At 46.7% G+C, this 22,552-nt stretch overlaps 1 protein-coding gene across 1 annotated transcript in view; it reads right to left on the bottom strand.

Moving 5' to 3' along the window:
* The window catches only part of AKT1 (v-akt murine thymoma viral oncogene homolog 1), a 181,584-nt gene that overhangs the window by 58,076 nt on the left and 100,956 nt on the right, over positions 1-22,552 (bottom strand). The window contains exon 3 of the mRNA XM_015408584.1: positions 5,701-5,829. Within this exon, the coding sequence (XP_015264070.1) occupies positions 5,701-5,829 (129 nt within the window). The remainder of the gene's footprint in view (positions 1-5,700; positions 5,830-22,552) is intronic.

Genomic DNA, 22,552 nt, shown 5'->3' with positions numbered 1-22,552 from the left:
CCTCTGCTGTTGTCATTCACCTGCTATTGTCATTCGGCATCTGAAGTCACTCCACTCTCCAAGATATAAGGACGGATAGACTCACATTCTCACTGTATCTGAAGAAGTGAACAGTGACTCATGAAAGCTCATACCCTGCCACGAATGTTGTTAGTCTTTAAGGTGCAATTGGACTCCTGGTCTTTTCTACTGCCCATAGCATTTGGTAATGGAAAGTCATGCAAAGTCACAACGAGGTCATGCATTTCCCTGCCCCGTAGCAGCCAACAGTGTGGATATTTTAGCACTATTTCAGTTTCCATTTTAATACCAAGTTGCTAAACTACCGCAGTTCCAGGAAAGCAGTCCTGCTTTGCAATTTCAGTGCATTAACGACAACGTAACTGTCATCAGGGATGTTTTGGGGCAGGAACAACAAGGTAAACAGAATAAGAAGCAAAAAGTGGGTGTGGCTGGATGACCACACTTCTGGTAACGTGGGGGTGTGGCCTGATATGCTAATGAACTGCACTGTCAGGGGTGTGGCCTAATACGCTAATATGTTTCTGCTGTTGGGTGCGGCATATTATGCTAATGAGTTCCTGCTGGGCTTTTTCTACCAAAAAAGCCCTGACTGTCATATTGTCAAGAGACTCTCATTCACTTCACTTGCATTTTCCACACAGACACTCTAGCACTACCTAGGCAGGGAGCGGTACTGGGACTGCAGCAACTCGAAACCAAAGCCTTTTCATTTAAATGCTTTTAAAACTAAAGGCTTTTAATTTCCACCCTTCCGCACAGAATTAAATATTTATTGTGCTGGCTAGGGTTTTCCGCCCTCTCAGAGCTGCCGAATTTAAGGCCCGGCACTGTCTGTCTCGTTTGCCGCTAAAACTACGTACCGTCTGTCTCAATGGTGTCTTTCCTGCAGCAACTCGAAACCAAAGCCTTTTCATTTAAATGCTTTTAAAACTAAAGGCTTTTAATTTCCACCCTTACGCACAGAATTAAATATTTATTGTGCTGGCTAGGGTTTTCCGCCCTCTCAGAGTTGCCGAATTTAAGGCCCGGCACTTTCTGTCTCGTTTGCCGCTAAAACTACGTAGCGTCTGTCTCAATGGTGTCTTTTCCCCCCCTTTCCCTTTTGCATTTTTCTCGTTCCTCATTCAGAGGATGCCAACGTTCAGCCACCTCCTACTCAAGAACTGCGATCAGATGTTAAAAGTGCAGTCGTGAGTCATGAAAAGAAGTCTTCCAGTGATAAGCACACGATTCCTTAATTTCGTTGGTTTAAACAAGCCAAAAAGAATACGGGGAAAAATCACTGTACACAGAAGAGGCATTTTAATTCTGCAGAAGAGGGTGTGGCTTCACAAAAGGGAACAGGGTTTGCTTTACGTCTACAGTCATTCCCACAGATCTCCGATATAAAGGAACTGCCCATTATCTGCTTCAGTCCAACCACTGGCCCATCCAGCAATGCCGTTTTCAAAACTGCCTGCCCTCAAAGCATCTTTGCCACACTGGTCTGCTTGCCAGGGCAACCTGAAGCTTTTACTGGGGGAACTTAGGCAGATCATGAGAGGGAGGGACAGGAAGGGTTGCCTCAATGCTTAGTTCTCGTGGCCCTTTCTTAACACGCCCAGGAAAATGCTCATCGCCACTCTGGGGTCAGGGAGCAATTTTTCTCCAGGCCAGTTTTGTCATCCTCTGGGCATGGAACACTGGTCACCATGGGTGTGGAGGGGGAGGTATTTGTGAGTTTCCTGCATTGTGCAGGGGGTTGGACTAGATGACCCTGGAGATCCCTTCCAACTCTACGATTCTGTGATTCTACAAGCAACACTTCTGATCATGACACATGACTGGGCATGCCCTGCAGCATCCATCTACTCTCCTACGGACGTCCACCTGCTCAGCCCAACAATTCGGCAGGAATTCTGCCCTTGCATTGTGCAGGGGGTTGGACTAGATGACCCTGGAGATCCCTTCCAACTCTACGAGTTGTGGGACAAATCCTCTGCCACTGATGCTTTCCTGTTCTGGCGGAAGAAATCAAGAGGCAGCCATTTCCCAGGACCTTGGCTTGGCTGGGGTGAAATCCAGGAGCACCTACCTCCCCCCCCCAAGACTAAGGTCAAAGATTAATCCCCCAACGCCGGCTGACCCCCCAACCCAGTCCACCTGCTGCCTTTTCCCCAGCCGCCACAATGAGCTCTGACGACATCAGCGGGGCAAATGAAAAGAGGCGGCTGCGTGAGCGGTCGGCTGCTTTGACCTCACGTCAGACGTCCCCATTATTGCTTTCCAATACAAGGGGAAGGAACGGAGACCAATTAAAATCGACATGTTTCCTCTAAATCAGCACTGCCCGGTTGATATTTGCTCAGCTTGCTGATCCAGCAATCTTTAAAGCACACAAGCAAGATGAATAATAGAGATTTGTCAGTTAATAACCACTATAATTCAAGTATGTCACACAGAAATGTTTTGTTTAGCGAACAATATGCTGTCTAATTACCCTGCTCAATCATTACAGCACACATCAAGGAAAGAAGAAAAAGCCTCGTCGGAAAACTTGTACGGCACTTCGGAGCACGCGCTGCTCTGCCAAAGTAACTTCCCGTACTACCTCCATTACAGTACCTAAAAAACTCAGAAGGGGTACTTCGGGGAAGGTCCGGGGTGTGTGTGTCTCCTTTTCACACGTAACCACAGCAGTGTGAGACGGCTGTTCTGAAATGCCAACTCACAAGGTTGGAATAGAATCATAGAGTCGGAAGGGATCTCCAGGGTCATCTAGTCCAACTCCCTGCACAATGCAGGAGGGCAGGCACACATTATGCAAGAAGGGGAACGAGATACCAGTGAGAGGCAGCATGGCACAGTGGTTAGAATGTCAGACTAGAATCTTGGAGGCCCGGGTCCAAATCCTCAGCCTGCCATGGAAGCTCCCCTCACAGCCAGTCACTCCCTCACAGCCTAAGGGTCCTCATTGGGGTCATTACAGTGAGGACAAAAACAAAGGAGGGGAGAACGAAGCCAATTTGGGCCCCACAACAGGGAGAAAAATGGGGCATAAATATGTAAAGTTTTTTAAAAGGCTAAAATGAACATTTGGGGCGGGGGGGGATCTATGCTCGGAGAGAAAAGTCACTGCTGAATCTGCAGGATACAAAACAGTCCCCCAGTGCCAGGGTTGCATTTGTAGTCGCATTCCCACAAAACTTGTTATCACTCCGTCAACTCAGTCTATTGCCCTTTGTATAAAACAGGACCAACCCCCCCCCCCCTTACAAACTAACAGTATTCCTATTCATCATCTCTCCCATTTCCCCATCGAAAGGAAGACGTGTTCAAGGGAGAGAAATTTTAAACTACTCGAAAGAACCTTTCAATTCTTTCTTAGATGCTGGCCTTTCACAAGTAAGTAGGACAGGGCGAGGATTTCTAACACGAATAGACACCAAGGTATTGAGATGCAAATTACCGTTTTGTGGCTGAAAGACCTCCAGTGACTTCCTAGAGGGTCAAAATATTTACTCCCCTCCAAGCACTTAAAAGCAGGGAGAAAAGTCAAATTTCTTGCCAATGAAGGTGTCAAAGTCCGCTCCCTGTTTAATGGCATCGCGCCATGAATTGATAGCGCCAAGAAAGCAGCTTTCAATCTTCATTTTGTCACTAGAGGATTTTCAAGGAGATTGAGGGAGGGGAGAATGAGGGGGAAGGCCACTGGAAGAACTTTCAGGAAGGACAAGCAAATAGTGGAACTATATAGTCCACTTAACTGGGAGCAAAGATTGCTTTCAAAACTTGTCCACGGTGGGCTCTAACCATGTGGAAAGATGGCTGTCTGCAGCCTCTGACCGTGTGACAAACAGGGTGTTACCGGGATCCCTGCAATCACTTGAAAATCCAGAGAACCAGAGCAGGGGGTTTTAACACCTGGCTTGTCTGTCTGCCAAAGGCTTTTTACGTATGTACGTAAGCACCCTCGAGTAGCGACTGACTTACGCAGACCCCAGCAAGGGATTTTCAAGGCAAGTGAGAAGCGGAGGTAGTTTGCCATTGCTTTCCACTGCAGAGTCCTCTTTGGTGGTCTCCCATCCAAGTACAGACACTGCTTGCCTTCCAGGTTCTGACGAGACTGGGCTACACCGTGCTGCCTTCCTTTCCAAAGGCTTTTTAGACTTACAGTTCTCTTCAACCTGATTCAACAAATATGGGATCCGCTCTGAAAGACTTAGGGTCCCCTCCCCCGTTTCTTCCCTTTGTTCTTGTTTCTTCCTGCCTCCTTCTTGTATGCAAACTTACGGCAATGAGATTCACTGTAACCTGCCTGCCGTTGAACGGACAAGCTGATCGGCATGTCTATCTTCGCACCTCCTTTTTGATCCTCCAACACCAAACTTGTACAGCATAACTTCAAGAAAATTTCTGCTGCTGGGGAGATATTTTGCAGATTCTCGTCTCCCACCGAAGATGTCCAGATTCCCCTATTCTGTTGTGTTTTTTTGGGGGGGGGAGTTGTCCCCAAAGAGCAGCATATTAGGGATCATTTTGGGCTGCAATGAATGTGGAAAGTGAGGAAGTTTGAATCTGATGACCAAAATCCCTTAAGATTACAATAAATTCACTGCCACAGGAAGTGGTGGCGGCTACAAGCATGGACCGCTTCAAAAGGGAATTAGATAAGCATATGGAGCAGAGGTCCATCAGTGGCTATTAGCCACAAGGTATAGATAGGGACTCTGGGGCAAGTGATGCTCTGTCATCTTGGTGCTTGGGGGGGGGGGGTCAACAGTGGGAGGGCTTCTAATGTCCTGGCCCCACTGGTGGACCTCCTGATGGCACTGGTATTTCTGGCCACTGTGTGATACAGAGTGTTGGACTGGATGGGCCTTTGGCCTGATCCAACATTGGCATCTCTTATGTTCTTATGTTCTAATAAGACAAGCCCTGTGGGATCAGACCAGTGGTCCTTCTAGTTCAGCACTCTGTTTCACACCGTGGCCTGGAGGGTCAACAGGCAGGGCAAAGAGGACAAGACCTACTCTTGATGTTGCCTTCTAGCACAGGTATACAGAGGTTTACTGCCTCTGTATGGAGGTTCCCTTTAGTTCCCACATCTAGCAGCCACTGATGGACTTCTCCACCATGGACCTCTCTAATCCCGTTTTAAAGGCCTCTATGCTAATGCATTCCACGATTTAATTACTCACTGAGTTAAAACTACTTCCATCACTGGATACTTAACCACGAGATTCAACCCATTCTCAGAAATGTTTGAAAGAGACACCCCGTTTCAGTACAGAAAGCAGCCGTTGGGTTGATCAAACTAGGTTTTCTGTTAGGGGAATAGAAAGGAGCCCCTTGTGAGCATCCAAAAAAATGACATGTTGGGAATAATGGGACCTGTACAGATAAAAACCAGGTGGGTCAGGGGCTGAAGTAAGGAAGGGGATTAGGCGAGACTGAGAAAAAAAATAAACATGGCTAGATCCGACCCACAGCGATTCCATGGTACAAAAAACAGCTCCGTTTCCAAGATAACGAACGCCAAGATGATGAGAAGTTTTGTCCAAAGATGGGATTCTGTTGAGTTTTATTAACCGTCCAGTGGGTAAAGCAGTTTAAATTCCAGCAATGTCTGTGACTGCTTCGGAGACGTTAGTAAGCGAAAGACATAACAGAACGACAGTTCGGGGAAATACTTACGAGCCACGGAGAAGTTATTTAACGGGGACTCCCGTTGGTCCACGTCTTGCGGCCGCTCTTTGTAGCCAATAAACGTCCCATCGTTCTTCAACAGAAAATACCTCGGCCTCCATGTTTTAATGTACTCTCCTGCAGGGATGGAAAAGGGGGGGGGGAGGGAATTGGTAAATGTGGAAGATTTTTACTGCCGCTAATACAGTCAGTGCAAGATAATGATTCAACGGTAAGGCATCTGTTATTACTAGAGCTCAGAGAATCGTTGAAATGGCAAAGTTCACAGAAAGTATCCGAAGAAGAGAAAGCATAGAATGAATGCATGGAATGTTCCGAAGGAGTACCGTCTCCTGTTGTTAACTATTAGAAATCTGATTATAATTTTGTATCTACAGAAAGTTCAGCCTGTTCCACTCTAGCATGACCAGAGAGACAGAGGGGGGGACCGAGCTCTGCAGAAGGACACCGAATAACTGCGGTTGCCCAGGGGCAGGAGAAGGATTTAGGTACCCACTCCAAAGGTAGTCATGAGTTAAACCTTTACTTTGCCCTATGTAAGTAAAGAGTTTATACCATTAACTTTCTCTCTCTCATATAAACCTGAGAGGGGTGTGTGGCTCAGTGACAGAACATCTACTTTGCATGCCGAAGGTTCCAGGTTCAATCCCTAGTATATCCAGCAAAAATGATCAGGTGGAAGTAGATAGCCCTGACCTTGATAGCCCAGAGTATCCCAATCTTGTCAGATCTCAGAAGCTAAGCAGGGTTGGGCATGGTTACTATGTGGATGGGAGACTACCAAGGAATACCAGGGTCATGACACAGAGGAAAGACAATGGCAACCACCTCTCTGAACATCTCTTGCCTTGAAAACTCTACAAAGGTCACCAGAAATGGGCATGAATCAGCTCACGAACCTACATTCGTAATGAACTGTGGTTCGCAAACCAAGGTTCATGCCCCCCTGCCGCCATAAACCTCCCACAGCTCTCCGAAGTGGCTTTGGAAGGTTCATGCGGTTCGTGTCAGGAGACACGCTGGCGCCAGGGCTTGGAGAAGGCATTTAAAGAGACCACAGACTCTTTAAATGCCTTTTCCAAGCAGTGCCATCGCCACGGCACAACTTGTCAAATGAACTCAGAAGGCATCTAAAACCAGGAATAAACCAAGCCTTTTGCAAGCTTGGACTGCAAAAGCCATCCTGCATAAGGAACCATGAACCGGTTCATTAAACAGGAAGGTTCGTGGAGGTTCATGGTTCGTGAGACCCCACGAACCTTCACGAACCTTCATTTTTCCAATTCGTGCCCACACCTAGAGGGCACCATAAATCAGCTATGACTTGACAGCAAAAAAAAAAAAAGTAGTAGTAGGTGATGTGAAAAACCCTACCTGAGACCCTGGAGAACTGCTGCCAATCAGAGTATACAATACTGACCTTGACAGACCAATGGTCTGATTCAGTATAAGGCAGCTTCCTGTGTCCATGTGTTTCAGACTACTTAGTCTACCTATGTCAGTACTATCTGCTCTGATGGACAACAGTTCTCCTGGGCTGCATTTCACAGGAACATCTGCATCCCCCCACTACCTAGGTTATCTCCAAAGCTTTCTGGAACAACTTGTTTTCTGCAGCTGTGCTAGAGAGCTGAAAGGATAGGAGTGCCCCCAACATCTAACAAGAAACAAGGAACACAAGAAACTGCCTTATACTGAATCAGATCCTCGGTCCAACAAAGTTAGTATTGGTCTACACAGAGGCTCTCCAGGGTCTCAGGAAGAGGTCTTTCCTATCACCTACTGCCAGATTTTTTAACTGGGGATGCTGGAGATTGAACCTGGGACCTTCTGCATGCTAAGTAGATGCTCTACCACTGACCCACAGTCCCTCCCTTCTGGGGGGGGCTGTTTGAGATGTAGAAACAGCCACTGAGAATGCTTGGGCCCAGACTGTCCTGACCATACGTAAGACAAGGGGGGTACTGACTGTAGCCCTGGCAAAGAAAATTGAAGCTGCCATACAGGAACATGCTGGGAGAGGCGGTCTTTCAAGTACTGAGCCCAGGTCAGGAAGAGATTTAAAGGTGAGTACCAACACCTTGGAACTGCAGTGGCTCAAGTGGTTAAGACGCTGAACTGCAGGCTGCAGAAGGTCGGTAGTTCAGCAGTTTGAGACCCGGGTGCCGCATGACGGAGTGAGCTCCTGTCTCTAGTTCCAGCTCCTGCCAACCTAGCAGTTCGAAAGCAAGAAATTGCAAGTAGATAAATAGGTACCACTTCGGTGGGAAGGTAACAGCATTCCGTGCGCCTTGGTGTTTAGTCATGCCGGCCACATGACCACGGAAACGTCTTCGGACAGCGCTGGCTCTTCGGCTTTGAAACGGAGATGAGCACCGCATCCCTAGAGTCGGATTCGACTGGCTTTTGAGCAAGGGAACCTTTACCTTTACCAACACCTTGGGGAGGGAAGTCGGCACAGCACAGCCCGATCTTTTAAGATTCTCAGAAGCCAAGCAAGGTCAGCCCTGGTTAGTACTTGGAAGGGAGACCACCAAGGAAGACTGTAGAGGAAGGAAGGGGCAAAACAACTCTGCTTCTCACTTTGCCTTGAAAAAGCCCCTTGCTGAGGTCACTGTAACTCGGCTGTGACTTGACAGCACTTTGCACAGACACGCCCACCCCAACACCTTGAGTAGGATCGACAGCCAGGAAAGGGACCTCAAAATAGGAGTGATAAAGCCCGGACCCAGATAGCCCAGGCAAGCCCAATCTCGTCAGATCTCGGAAGCTAAGCAGGGCTGACCCTGGCAAGTACTTGGATGGGAGACGTCTTTGAAATACCAGAAGCGGGAGGTGGGGACAGGCTTTATTTAGCCACCGCTCTGAATATCCTTCAGGCCCCCAGTAGGGGTCAGTCACCAGAGGTCGACATGATTTCCAGGTGCACACACACTCACACAGGCACATATTAAAAATACAAAACAAATCCCCCCAAAATAGGAGTGATATGATCCTGCCAGCTACCTCCAGATAACAAATGGACTGCCATGTTTTGCAACAGCTCCCGTTTCCAGACAATCTTCAAGGGCAGCCCCATGTAGAGCATTTTACAGTAATCTAGGCTCAAAGTTATTGAAGCATGGATCAGTGTGGTCAGATACGATGCCTGAAAACAGGGAGACGTCTTCTGAACAGAATGTTGCTGGGGGGGGGGGGGGGCATTTTTTGCTGCCATGGACACCTGTTTCTCCACAAAGAGACCAGTACCCAGCAACACTGCCAATGACAACTGCAGAGCATCGATGGAAGGAAACACATTTCATTGAAATCCCTTCCGCCAGCACCACCACTATCTTATCTGGATCCAGACCACAGTTCCCTCTAAGCTGCGCTAGGGGGTGCTGATGCACAACATTTTCAGAGGCCAACTCAGAGGATTTCTACTGTGCTCACAACCAAGCTTCCATAGGAAACAATGGGGATGGGGGTAATGCTCCCTCTAAGCTGTGGAGCCTTGTGAGCAAAAATTCTACTTTGTGAGCCGCTGGCATTAAAGTTGTGAGCGAGCGATTTGGCTACTGCATAAATCAGTTTGCTCTGGAGCCTTCCTTCCTGAGCTAAGACAAAAACGTGTGAGCTGGAGGCTAAAAAACTGTGAGCTAGCTCACACTAACTCAGCTTAGAAGGAACAATGGAGGGTGACATTTCCTTCTGGGGCCCATAGAACTGGACCCCTAGCTCACAACTTTAATGCTACTAGCTTTTTTGGCTCACGGGGTAGAATTTTTGCTCACAACGCTGTGGATCTTAGAGGGAAGACGCCAGGGACTGAAGTTAGAACCTTCCGCTAGCAAACCGTACATTCTTTGCACCTCCAATCCCACTTGTGCAGAAAAGAGAAGTGCTGTGCTGAAGCAAAAACCTGCCTTCCGACCCTGGCATGGAGTCCACGCAGGCCACAACCCTGCAGTAGACTGCAATGGCAAAATGCGCCCCACTAGGGGGCCTCCCTTCACACACACACAGGGATTTCATCAGTGTGGACACACATTCATTTTTTGGAAGGTTTTCATTTCTTTAACATTTAACATAGTTCAATAACATAATCCTTTTACAGCAAAACATGTCTTTGATATTAATGTTTAAGTACACATTCCTAAAAATCAAACAATACCCGTTAAGAAATCTACGCAACCCCATGTGCAAGACTGAAAATTAACAATATGTACCCTGAACATTTCACACTACAGAGAGGAACGCGTCAGGGACGCCCACGATCTCCTCCATTATTTGCTTTAGCTGTCGAGCCATTAGCCTCGGGAATCAGAAATAATATGAATATATCAGGTATAGGTAAAAAAATATTTAAGATTAGTCTTTTTGCAGATGATCTATTGCTATATATAACTGATCCCTTAAAATCTCTCCCAGCTCTTCAAGGAACTTTAGAGGATTTCAGTAGAGCAGCTGGTCTAAAAGTTAACCACTCAAAATCTCAATTATACCCAATGAATATAAATTCACAACTGACCGCCACAATTAAAGGAAGGTATTCCTTTCAATGGACCATGTCATCCTTACATTACCTTGGAATTAGGATTCCACTTTGTTTGGATGACTTATTGAAATTCAACCATACTACGCTTTTCCAAGACTTGACAAAGCAAATCAAAAAATCGGAAAATGTAGGTCTGTCCTGGACACACATTCATAAGATAGCTTTTAAGATAGCATAATTAAATTCTGCTTACAACTATATCATTGGACAGCAGCTTGCTTTTTTTTTGATGGACATAAATATATAACAGAACCAGGGGTCATTTCCTGCAGAAGTGCACAGGAGCGGAGCTCCGGCAGTAAAGAGCCCAGGGGGCAGGCACATGCAACAAACCCCGCCCCCTGCTCCCAGCAGCCCTCATCAATTATACCCAATGAATATAAATTCACAACTGACCGCCACAATTAAAGGAAGGTATTCCTTTTGATGGACCATGCCATCCTGACATTACCTTGGAATTAGGATTCCACTTTGTTTGGATGACTTATTGAAATTCAACCATACTACGCTTTTCCGAGACTTGACAAAGCAAATCAAAAAATGGGAAAATTTAGGTCTGTCCTGGACACACATTCATAAGAGAGCTTTTAAGATAGCATAATTAAATTCTGCTTACAACTATATAATTGGACCGCTGCTTGCTTTTTTTTTTTTGATGGACATAAATATATAACAGAACATTGGTTTAAAAAGTCAGAAAAGAGTTATTGCATGGACAGCCACTTTCGTGCAAAGGTCACCCACATGTCAGTGGACAGGTTTTATCCAGCACATAACCGAAGCAGTAAATGGCAGAGCGCCCCTGGAATCCATAGGGGGACATGCATCTTTTTTACTCATGCACCTGGGTCTTTCCCTCCTGCTCAGTTTCGCTTTCAGAGGCAGCAGTGCCTCTCTTGAAACTTCAACATCCTAAAAGCAGGCTTAGGGATTGAGTGCAAGACAGTTTTCACAAACCGGAAGAGCCCCTACTGCGTATGCGCTATCAAGATGTCTTCTCCGCTTAAGTTTGGGGAACTGCCTTCCAGAACAACTTCCACAACGCCATTTCTCTCTCTTCCTCCAAACCCCTCCTGAAAATCTGTCTTCCCCTTATTTATTTATTTGATTTCTATCCTGCCCTCCCAAAGGCTCAGGGCGGCTCACATACGGTAAAGCCGGGTACAAATATCATAACATATATAATAAAATACAATATTTAAGACCACTATAAAACCCTCCTAAAACATGGTGCTACAATCTATAATAATATTAATCTTCCAAGATGGGAACAATCGCTCAGATTCAGATTTGGTGGCCAGCCTTTCCAGTAACGCGGTCTCCCACTGCGATGTCTGTAATTTCTGCCAGGGCATACCTGCCCCCCTTTCGTAGGGCAGCCGATGGCATACTACCTCGGTGGTAGGATAGTGGCGGCGGCAGCTCCTACTCGAATGCCTGGCGGAAGAGCTCCGTCTTATAGGCCCTTGAAGCCTTCCCCTACTAAAATTAAAACTGGAAACAGACACGCCGCTTCTCACACCACTGCTGGAATGCACATGTGAAACACACAGAAAAACATCAGTAAATGCTCTTGTGCTGGCTTTCTAAATGATGGGAAGGTTTTACAGGAAGGCAGATTACCAGTCAATTTTCAGTCTTTCGGCACAATTTAGATGAAAACCTATATATGTGTTATTGAACTGAATGCATTCTCTCCATTTATTCCTGACACAGGCCAAATACACTGATTCAGTCCTGACCTGGATAGCAAACCCGATCTCATCAGATCTCGGAAGCTAAGCAGGGCCGACCCTGGCAAGTACTTGGATGAGAGACCTCCAAAGAATACCAGGGCTGGGAGGCGGAGGCAGGCTATCGAGACACTTCTCTGAACGTCCTCCATGCCCCCGCAGGAGTCGCCAGAAGTTGCCATGACTTCCAGGCACGGGCACACACACACACACACAAATGCAAAATGTGCTAATTCAGTCTTCTGTACTCCTAGTCTTAGTCCTTTGCTTATTAGATGTCTTTTTGTACTGACGGTACCGACCTCACACTGTGTAATCCACTTTGCCAGCATAAGATGGGCTGACTCAACGAAGTCCTCAGTCTGTAAGACTGCAGCAAGGCAACGTTAACAGCCAGACATTTGGGAGGTCGTTAATTCACAGGGTCGCCGTTAACTGGAAATGACCTGACGGCACTTCACATGCAGACATGAACATGCATGAAGCTGCCTTATGCCGAATCAGACCGTTGGTCCATCAAAGTCAGCATTGTCTGCTCAGACTGGGAGCGGCTCTCCAGGGTCTTAGGCTGAGGTCTTTCACATGACCTACTGCCTGATCCTTTTAACGGGAGATGCCCGGGATTGAACCCGGGACCTACTGCATGCCAAGCAGATGCTCTGCCACTGAGTTGTGGCCCCTCCCCACACGATCCACTTTGAGTCTCAGTGAGAAGGACACATGATAGATGTATAAATTAAATCAGAACTCTCTTCCCTTTGCTGGTGCTCGTATGTCACTTGTTTGATTGCCCCCTCCTTGGGGCAGAGCCCTTCATGGTTACTATCAATGAACACGTTGGGGACCTGTGATATTCACGGGGAAGGGAATCCCTTTCCCCCCACCATCGCTGTTGTCAGGCTGGCACAGTTTCCCCACCCCCACCACTGCCACCACCCAGCTCCCTCATAGCCAGCTCAGCAGCAGGAGGGGGGCTCTTTTATTTTGGGGAAAATCTAAACCCCCAACGTATTTTTAAGACATTGGATCTTTCTGAAAACACAGGAGGTCCCCCAAATTTGCAGAAACATCTGTTTTGGGTAAGTGTGGTCCCAGTCTTAGGGTCAAGATATTCACAGATGGGGCCACACTTGAGAAATACATATATAGATAAATCCCCCTTCTGACAAAAGCCAATTATGACTCAATCTCAAACGGCCTTTTGAACCTGGGGAATTTTGGATCGTTTGGGAAAGCACCTTGTGAACTGAGGGAAAAGCGGGTGTGCAGGTTATGCAAGAACATCCACTTGTACAAACTCTTGTGACACTACCTCCGATTCTGAAAAAAAAACCCACCCCAGCCCACAGTACAACAGCAGACCCACCTCATCAAATTCACTAAATTTCAAAAGAGACTGTTTTTTCCTGAGCTTCTTCTTTTATACAGGAACAAACCCAGCCTTTTACTTCAGTGTGCTTGACTATGGGCCAAGTTTGCACTAAAAATCCAGGTTAAAGCAGGTTAAAAGTATTTTTATGGTAACCACATAAAAAGCAATGTAAAAATGAGAACGAGAGGTACTGAAGGCATTTCAAAAACTACCCTTTCGATAAATACCTAATTTTTTAAAAACCAAGGAAGCCAACTTTTTAAATTAAAAAAAAAGAACTTTTGTATCCAACCTGGATTACAAGTACTAATTAAGTAGAATTCTGGGGTTGGCTCAAGACTAAATTTGGCAATTTCCAATGAATCCCCCTTTCCCACTGCGGAATTCCCTCGTGTCATTCCTCAGGGTCCCCTCATCTCCCAGGGGCAGCCTTTTGCGGAGATCAGTGAGCTGTGAGGCAGGGCCGGAGGGAGACACAAGAAAATTTAGGGTTGGATCCAGCCAGCTTCTTCGATCTCATCTAATTCCTCTCCTTATTACAGTCCTGACCCCATACGGCTTTTGTCAGTGCAGGTCCTACAATCCCCAGCATGAACTTGGTGGTCAAAAAAGACACACACACACACCCACCCCTTCAACAGTAGAAAAGCTGGTTGGATCCAACTCAAGAGGGTCTGAATCCAACCCCCACTACACACACACACACACATACACACACCAGATATCCCCCAAAGATCCCGAATTAAAAATCCCTTGCACCGTGTTCCAGTTAAGGGAGTTCTATGCACACCATTCTATTTCAGTGAAGAATCCAGGCACTTAAACAGGGATTTCACATACATTTCTGGGCCTGATCCACCAGAAACCAATTAGGGTGACCAAAATCAAGAGGATAAATTTATCCCCTCCTCCCCGCACCTGCTGATTAGGGTTACTGGAAGTTACACAGGAAAGACTAAATATACCAAAGAGGGGGGGGGTTGCTAAGAGTTACTCCATATTGTTCCAGGAACTGGAATCTAGAAGTGCCAATACAGAACTTGAGTGTGCTGATTATACTGAAGAAGATCAGTTAACTGAGAGCCAGTTTGGAGTAGGCTTCACACTGGTGGAATGAGCTCCCAGAGGAGATCAGGGCCCTGCAGGACCTTTTACAGTTCCGCAGGGCCTGCAAGACGGAGCTCTTCCACCAGGCTTTCAACTAGGAGCCGCCGCCACGATTAGCAACTATAACAGCCTGTAGAGCCTGGTTCCTGGTCGGTTTTCGACAGCCTAGGTGCGCCGATTATACTGAAGAAGATCAGTTAACTGGATATTTAAACAACTATGGAATGTATTCATACGGAAACTGCCATCGTTAGGATATCAAAGAACACAGCTAGCACTTTAATATTTAATATGGTATTGTTTTAATTGACATGTTCTTAAGTGTTTTATGAAACTTTGAGTGTTATTATGGATTTTATCTTGTGTAAGCCGCCCTGAGTCTGCTTCGGCGGGGTAAAGCAGGGCAGAAGCAGGAAAATAAATAAATAAATAAATAAAAATAAATTCCAAGCGTTTTACTTTTACAACCCCTGGCTTGATCCATTCCCCTCCTCCCAAATTGCAAGATGATGGATGGGGGAAAGAAATCACTCCAGACCCGATAAAAGCATTTACAGTGGCATTAACGAGCAACCCACCGCTCTTGTAAAAAGGTAACAGGGTTCCCTGTTAACTTCTTCATCTGCTTGCATTCTCTTTTAAATGCTAGATTATAAGCCCAGAACACATTTGAAAATCCTGTCTAACCTAAAAAAAAAAAAAGCACAGCAGATGTCCTACATATTATTTTATCTGCCATTGTCATTTTTCATACTGACAAGTGGAGAATTTCCCCCCCTTACATTTACATTTTGCAGTGCAAGTATTTTAAAACAATGGTTTATTTCGCTAATTAGCCGGCTGCTTTCGCAAACCAAGAGTCACACGTGAGTAAAGAGACAGAAGCCTGACCCTTTCGGTTGCAGGGCCCGCACCACTGCCCCCCTCAGGGCCAAACCAGACGTGCGCCAGGAGTTCAGTGTCTGGTGGTGGTGGTTGCTGCTGCTGTCAAGTCACGGCTGACTTATGGTGATCCCGTAGGGTTTTCAGGGCAAGAGGCATTCAGAGGTGGTTGGCCATTGCCTGCCTCTGCACTGCTGCCCTGAACTTCTTTGATGGTCTCTCATCCAAATACTGACCAGCTTGCAAAGTGTGTTGTTTATTGGGTCCAGTGGATTTCCACTGGATGTAGTAATTCCAGTATGCAGACAAATCTCCCTGCCCATGAAGACTGCCCTACTCAGTGGAAGAAGCAAATCCTTGCCTTGCACCCTGTTCATTAGGAATTCCATCCCAGGTCCACATTTAAGACTTCATCAGACATGTTGAGGATCAAACCAGATGTCCTCTGGGTGTTCTGGGTGTGGAACCCGTTCCTCCTCAAACTGAGATGTCTCCATGTAAACGGAGATTGTGCATACACTTGTTCAAGGGATGGATTTGCGTCTTCTGCTGAATGGGGCAGTCTTCGTGGGCAGGGAGATCTGTCTGCATACCGGAATTACTACATCCAACAGAGATCCACTGGACCCAATAAACAACACAGTCTGCAAGCAACTCCCATCAAGGAAGCCACGGCCTTCACTTTATAAGACCTGGGGAAGGCTGGAAACGTTAGGACGCTTTTGGAGGTCGTTAATTTGTAGGATTGGCTGCAGTGGCTCAGAGGTTTAAGACGCTGAGCTGCAGACCGGAAGGTCTGTAGTTCGGCAGTTCGAGACCCTCGTGCTGCGTGACGGAGCGAGCTCCTGTCTCTGGCCCCAGCTCCTGCCAACCCAGCAGTTCGAAAGCAAGAAATTGCAAGTAGATAAATAGGTACCACTTCGGTGGGAAGGTAACAGCATTCTGTGTGCCTCGGTGTTTAGTCATGCCGGCCACATGACCACGGAAACATCTTCGGACAGCGCTGGCTCTTCGGCTTAGAAATGGAGATGAGCACTGCCCCCTAGAGTTGGATTCAACTAGCTTTGGAGCAAGGGAAACCTTAATTTGTAGGATTAGCGACACGCTTTGCAAGAAGGTGGTCCCAGATTCTATCCTGGGCAACTCTAGTTTAAAGATCACAGTTAAGAGATGCTGGAAAAGACTTGTCTCTTCTTCAGAGTATGGAGAGTCACTACCTATCAACACTAAAAATGCTGAGCAAGATGGACCAATCGCTGGGTCCCAACAGGGTCATTCTGGCTCCGGAAAACAGCACAAAAATGGGGTAGAGAGGAAGAAGCCATACCTCCTGCCTCACACCACGGTCCTAAGATGAATCGGGGCCCCACATGCTTTAAAAAGGAAATTCCTCGCAGCTGATGTGTAGTTGCAGGTAAAGTCAAGAGTCTTGTGTGGTTTGGACCTCAGCTCTGGAAGGTCACTGGGTGACTTTGGGCCAGTCCCATCCACTCGGCCTGACCCACCTCACCGGGAAGGATGGAGACCCGTGTATGCTGCCCTACTCAGGAGTGTAGATAGCAACATGCTCAATAATCAGATTTTTTAAAAAAAGATGAGAAACTTGTGAGGAATTCCACCCAGACTGCTGTTTTGCTATAAAGGTTGTGCATTTTACCTGCAGTCAAGCCGTTTATGACTTCAGGCGACCCTATGAATTAACGACCTCCAAAAAGATCCTATTGACAACCTTCCTCAGGTATTTATTTATTAAGACCAGGGGTCATTTCCTGCAGGAGCGCACAGAAGTGGAGCTCCAGCAGTAAAGAGCCCAGGGGGCGGGCACATGCAACAAGCCCCACCCCCTGCTCCCAGCAGCCCTCAGTCAGAGCAAGAAGCAGCCAGGTAAGCTGCAGACCCTAACCCCCCCAGCCTCCCCAGTCCAAAACAGTCCAGGGGCACCTTTAAGACCAAATTTTATTCAGGTACACGCTCTCCCTCCTCTATGAGGACAGAGCTGCACGTCCCCCCTTCCCCCCAATAGCTAGCAACCCAAAACAGTCCAGTGGAGCCTGAGCGGTGGGCGTTGCCTTCTGACACACTTCCGGTTATGTCAGGGGGTGTGGCATATGCAAATAATTTATGCTAATGAGTTATGCTAATGAGCTCCTGCACCTCTTTTTCTACAAAATGACCCCTGATTAAGACTGATATCCCGCCCTGCCCTGCAAGGAGGCTCAGAGTGGCTCACATCATATCAGCAATTAAGCAATTCCATAAAAACGTTGAATCATAAAAACATTGATTCCGACAATTTAAGGTTTAATTAAAAAATTAAAACTACCTGACTGGTAGCTCGGCAGTTAATAATATTCCAGTATACACTGAGTTTATGCCAGGGAAGGCGGTGGATTGGTCTGATGGAATAGCTCAGCCACTCCTGGCAGCAATAAATATAACAGTGCCATGGAGTAATTGAGGCAATTGAGGCAGGGGAGGCCGATGTTCCTTGAAGTCCACTGTCTCAACCAAAGGCCTGGCGGAACAGCTCTGTTTTATAGGCCCTGCAAAATCGCTACAGATCCCGGAGGTCTTGTAAAGTTAAGGCCGTGGCTTCCTTTATTGAGTCAATCCATCTCATGTTATGAAGGTTGGACCTCTTTTCTTTTTCTTTTTTAAACCCAACTTCCTTTTCCAGATTACAAAGAACAAGTTTCTAGTTCTCCGGACTAGAGAGGGACATTTGAAAACATATCAGAAGCGATGTGCTAGAGTGTCCTGCAGTTCTGGCAACTCAGGCAAATCTTCGGAGCCATATACCCGCACCCCACCCCTGAGTTCAGCAGGTTGAGTCCCTGGCCACCACACTGCTCCCCCCCCCCAAAAAAAAGAAGTCAAACACATCAGAATTCTACTAAATGCCTAGAGTAGTAGGTTGAAAGCACACAACAAGCAAAATGAACTTGCCCAACCCCTACAGTCCTTTTCAGAGGCCCTGTTTCTTAACGCAGTGTTTCTTTTGCCCACCAGTTTGGGCCACAATACACACACAATGCCTGCTTGGCCCCGTTTTGGGATCGCAACCGCACAGGTGCACTCAATGAAATTGCTGAGCGGTCGGGTTAGCAGTCTACGGAACAGCGATGGCGGACGCTCTCCCCACAACAGGGAAGAGGGAATCGAACACCAGCGGCCTGGAGGGGTGCCACCTCAAGTGACACCCCCGCGGAACCTTTGTGATAGGCTCCAGGCCAGGGGGCTTTTGAGGGGTAGCCTCTCCGACGGCACAATGCCGGAGAATTGAGGCTTCCCTCCGCCCCAACGGTCCAGTCGCTGAGTGGCCTTTGGGCACAAGCTGAACTGACCGGGACAAGCGCCGGAGATCGAGCGGAATGACGAACAACCGAGTGCGGTCAGAAATTGACCGACAATGAACATGAGTTCTGGCGAAAACGGAGTAGTTTGAAAAGCGATCCCCCCCCCCCGCGTGGTTGAAAAAGTGACTGCAAAGAGGGACGCCTCTTATGCGAATGAGCGGATAACGGACACGAAGGGGGAGAGGGGAGGAAATAAACCGAAAGTGTTTTGAGAGACGTATCTGAAGTGCAAAGTTGTTTGGCGAGTTTTCAGAGTTGCGTGGAAGCGGTTGAAACTGTAAACAAAACCAAAAGATGGAGGCCCAGCAGAGAAAGTTTAAAATGAAGCCGGGCAGTCAGAGTCCGAAACCAGAAGAGGGAGCAGATGTCTACAAACTCCTGGCGGATATGCTTAAGCCGGTGATGGAACAGCTCGATGGTATTAACCAGCAATTGACCGTAATGAATAAAAACTTTGCAGCACAGCAGCTTCAGCTGAATGAAACGGAGAAAAAAGTGGAACAGGCAAACGAGAAAATAAAAGAGATAGACACCACAAGCAAGAAGTTGAAGAAAAGGTTGGGAGATGTGGAAACGAAGCAGAATTGCCAAGAGAATCAAGTTTTGCAGCTGCAGATGGAAAAAGCCAACATGATTCTCAAGTTTCAGGGAGTTCCTGAAACGGATCGGGAAGACTTGAAGAAGGTGCTCAGTGAGATTATCGCTCCAGTAATGGGCTTAACAGCGGAAGAGCTTGTAAACGAAATGGAGTCAGCCTATAGGGCATTCTCCAATTACATTAAAAAAATAGCCTACCTGGAGAAATAGTGGTCAGGTTTTCAAGGAGACAAACTAGAGATGCCGCTCTAAAAGCAACATCAGCAACTCCACTGAAAATGGGAAATGTAACCATTAAAACTTTAAAGGACATTCCATTTGAAATCAGACAAAAGAGGAAAAATTACAAGGACTTAATTTCTTTTCTTCAAACTAATGGAATATCGTACAGATGGGCGGTCCTGGAGGGTGTCATCTTTAAGATCAACGATAGAAGAGGGAAGATAGATTCCACTTTTAAAGCCAAACAATTTTTGAAACGTCAGCTGGGGACAGATGATGAGTCTAAAGAGGGAGAATCGAAGTCTAGTGACTCTGCTACCTCGGGAATGGAAGAGGATTCTGCGGCAGAAAAGGGTGCAGGACCTGCCAGAGTGGTATACGATTTTAGAGACAGAAAGCCGAAGTAAAGGCAGAAGGACTTGGAAAATGGCCTTTTGAAGCAAAGAATAAGAAGATGATCAGAGACTTCTCTCATAACAACTAACAAAATAACATATAAATAGCGAACTGTTATAAGCAAGAACTCTACAAGTATATTGTGATAGTAAAACTAATTGTACTAACATTTTTACTAACAGTGAAAAGATCTCCTCCACTTGGGGTTTTAGTTTAGTGTGGTTTGCTTTCCTTTATCCTTAGTTGTAGTCCCTTCCCTAATATTTCTTTGTAGTTTTGGTAGTATTTGCAAAATAAAAAAATATCCCTCCGGGGATTTAAAAAAAAAGAAAAAAGAAATTGCTGAGCGGTCGGGTTAGAACGGATAAAAGGAAGTACTTCTTCACCCAAAGAGTGATTAACATATAGAATTCACTGCCACAGGAGGTGGTGGCAGCTACAAGCACGGACGGCTTCAAGAGGGAATGCTTGGCCCCGTTTTGGGATTGCAACTGCACAGGTGCACGTGACTAGCAGCTGTGGACTGAGCCATGGGCAAGAGCTCCCGTGTGAAATGAAACTGGATCATGCCACCTCGGTCACGCAGGAGCTTTTATCAGAAGCATGGGTGCTAAGTCAGATCTTAAAGACTTCAGCCTGAGAAATCTGACTCCTACCTATCTTTTTAACTTTTTAACATCCAGCCTTCACCTGGATGGCCCAGGGTGGCCCGATGTCATCAGATCTCAGAAGCTAAGTAGAGTCAACCCTGGTTAGTATTTGGAGGGGAGACGGTCCCAGTGTTCCCTCTAAGCTGAGTTAGTGTGAGCTAGCTCACAGTTTTTTAGCCTCCAGCTCACACATTTTTGTCTTGGCTCAGGAAGGATGGCTTCAGAGCAAACCAATGTATGCAGTAGCCAAATCGCTCGGTCACAACTTTAATACCAGAAGCTCACGGAGTAGAATTTTTGCTCACAAGACTCCACAGCGTAGAGGGAGCATTGGAGACCACCAAGGAAGCCCGAGGTTGTTACGCAAAGACAGGCAATGGCAAACCACCTCTGCTCACCTCTTGCTTTGAAAACCCTATAGGGTCACCCTAAGTCAGCTGTGACTTAACGGCATTCCACCACCAACATCCAGCCTAATGAAGAATTCAGGTGAGCCCGAAAGCTCGTGTGGCATTTCACAAGAATTCGGTTATGGCTTTCGTTCTTAGTTTTTGCTTGGACTGGACACCTTTTTATTCTGAAAGTACCCACATTTACTTCCAACCCCAAACTTTTTTCTCAGTTTCTCTCCAGCAAAACCTGATCAAGGAGAAAAAACAGGCGTGGAAGGAAGGTGGGGGGGAAAAAACAGCTTGCTTCCCGGGGACTGCATCAAGAACCAGAACTTTAGGTACTTTTCGAGGTTAGAGTCTATTCCTTGTGCGGCAAAGAAAAGAAAAGAGAAGTGTATGCATTGCAAACGTAGCACTCCTGCTTTTTATTAACTGTATATTTTAGGCCATTACTTAATTGCTTCTCCAAAATGTTACGGTTGACGTCGCTTACGCTTTAGGAAAAAATAATCCATGCTTCGTTTTAATTTCTCTCTGGCCACATTGCCCATTAACAAGCACTCTCGGTGGTAATAACTTACTGCATCGTGCTGGCAAGATATCCCACTACGCCATGCTATGCGCCATTCCAATTTTACCTATCAGACGGACAGGAAAAGAACGCTACAAACCAGAGCTAGATTTGAGATCGGTCGCACCTTAGAGACCTGCAAGATTTTCGGGGTATAAGCCTCTGAGGGTCAAAGCTCCCTTCGTCGGATACAAGTAGAAATTGAGATCCCTAAGTCCTCACATCCCAGTCTCAGGGATCTCCATTCCTACTCATATCCGATGATGGGAGCGTTGAATCTTGAAAATTTATACCCTGAAAATCTTTCTGGCCTCTTAAGGTGCTACTGGACTCAGATCTAGCTCTTCTACTGCACACCAACACGGGTACCCTCCAAAATGACAAACCTATAAAGTCTGATTTTATTGTACGGCTCAAGACCTCTGGTCAAAGGAGCTTACTGCTAATGAAGAAACTACAAACCACACAGGCCCATAGCTACAGTGGGGCATCTCGGGGCTGGGCCCCCTGACTTATCACCCTGGCCTCCCGACTTTCCATCCAGCCACTTCATTTCATTTCATTTCATCTTTGTGCGTGCCACAGCAACGCCAGCGCCCTACCCTGCCTGCCGGTGGCCTCACCTATCTCCCCCATTGCTTTAAAAAAACTTTTGCTCTCTCATCGCTCCTGACACAGCTTGGAGGTGTGTGAGGGGTGCCCCCCCCACTTTTTAACGCTGCATGGGATAGAGCAGGTAGAGAAAGAAGTACTTTTCTCCCTTTCTCACAATACAAGAACTCGTGGGCAGCGTTCCCTCTAAGCTGAGTTAGTGTGAGCTAGCTCACAGTTTTTTAGCCTCTGGCTCACACATTTTTGTCTTAGCTCAGGAAGGAGGGCTTCAAAGCAAACTAATTGATGCAGTAGCCAAATCGCTCACTCACAACTTTAATGCCACCAGCTCACAAAGTGGATTTTTTGCTCATGAGACTCCACAGCTTAGAGGGAACATGGGCACTCCATGAAATTGCTGAGCGGTCGGG

The sequence above is a fragment of the Gekko japonicus genome, unplaced genomic scaffold, assembly GCF_001447785.1.
Source record: "Gekko japonicus isolate JY-2015 unplaced genomic scaffold, Gekko_japonicus_V1.1 scaffold1419, whole genome shotgun sequence".
Lineage (NCBI taxonomy): Eukaryota > Metazoa > Chordata > Lepidosauria > Squamata > Gekkonidae > Gekko > Gekko japonicus.
The sequence above is the reverse complement of the archived record's forward strand: the minus strand, read 5'-3'. Positions and strand labels throughout refer to the sequence as shown.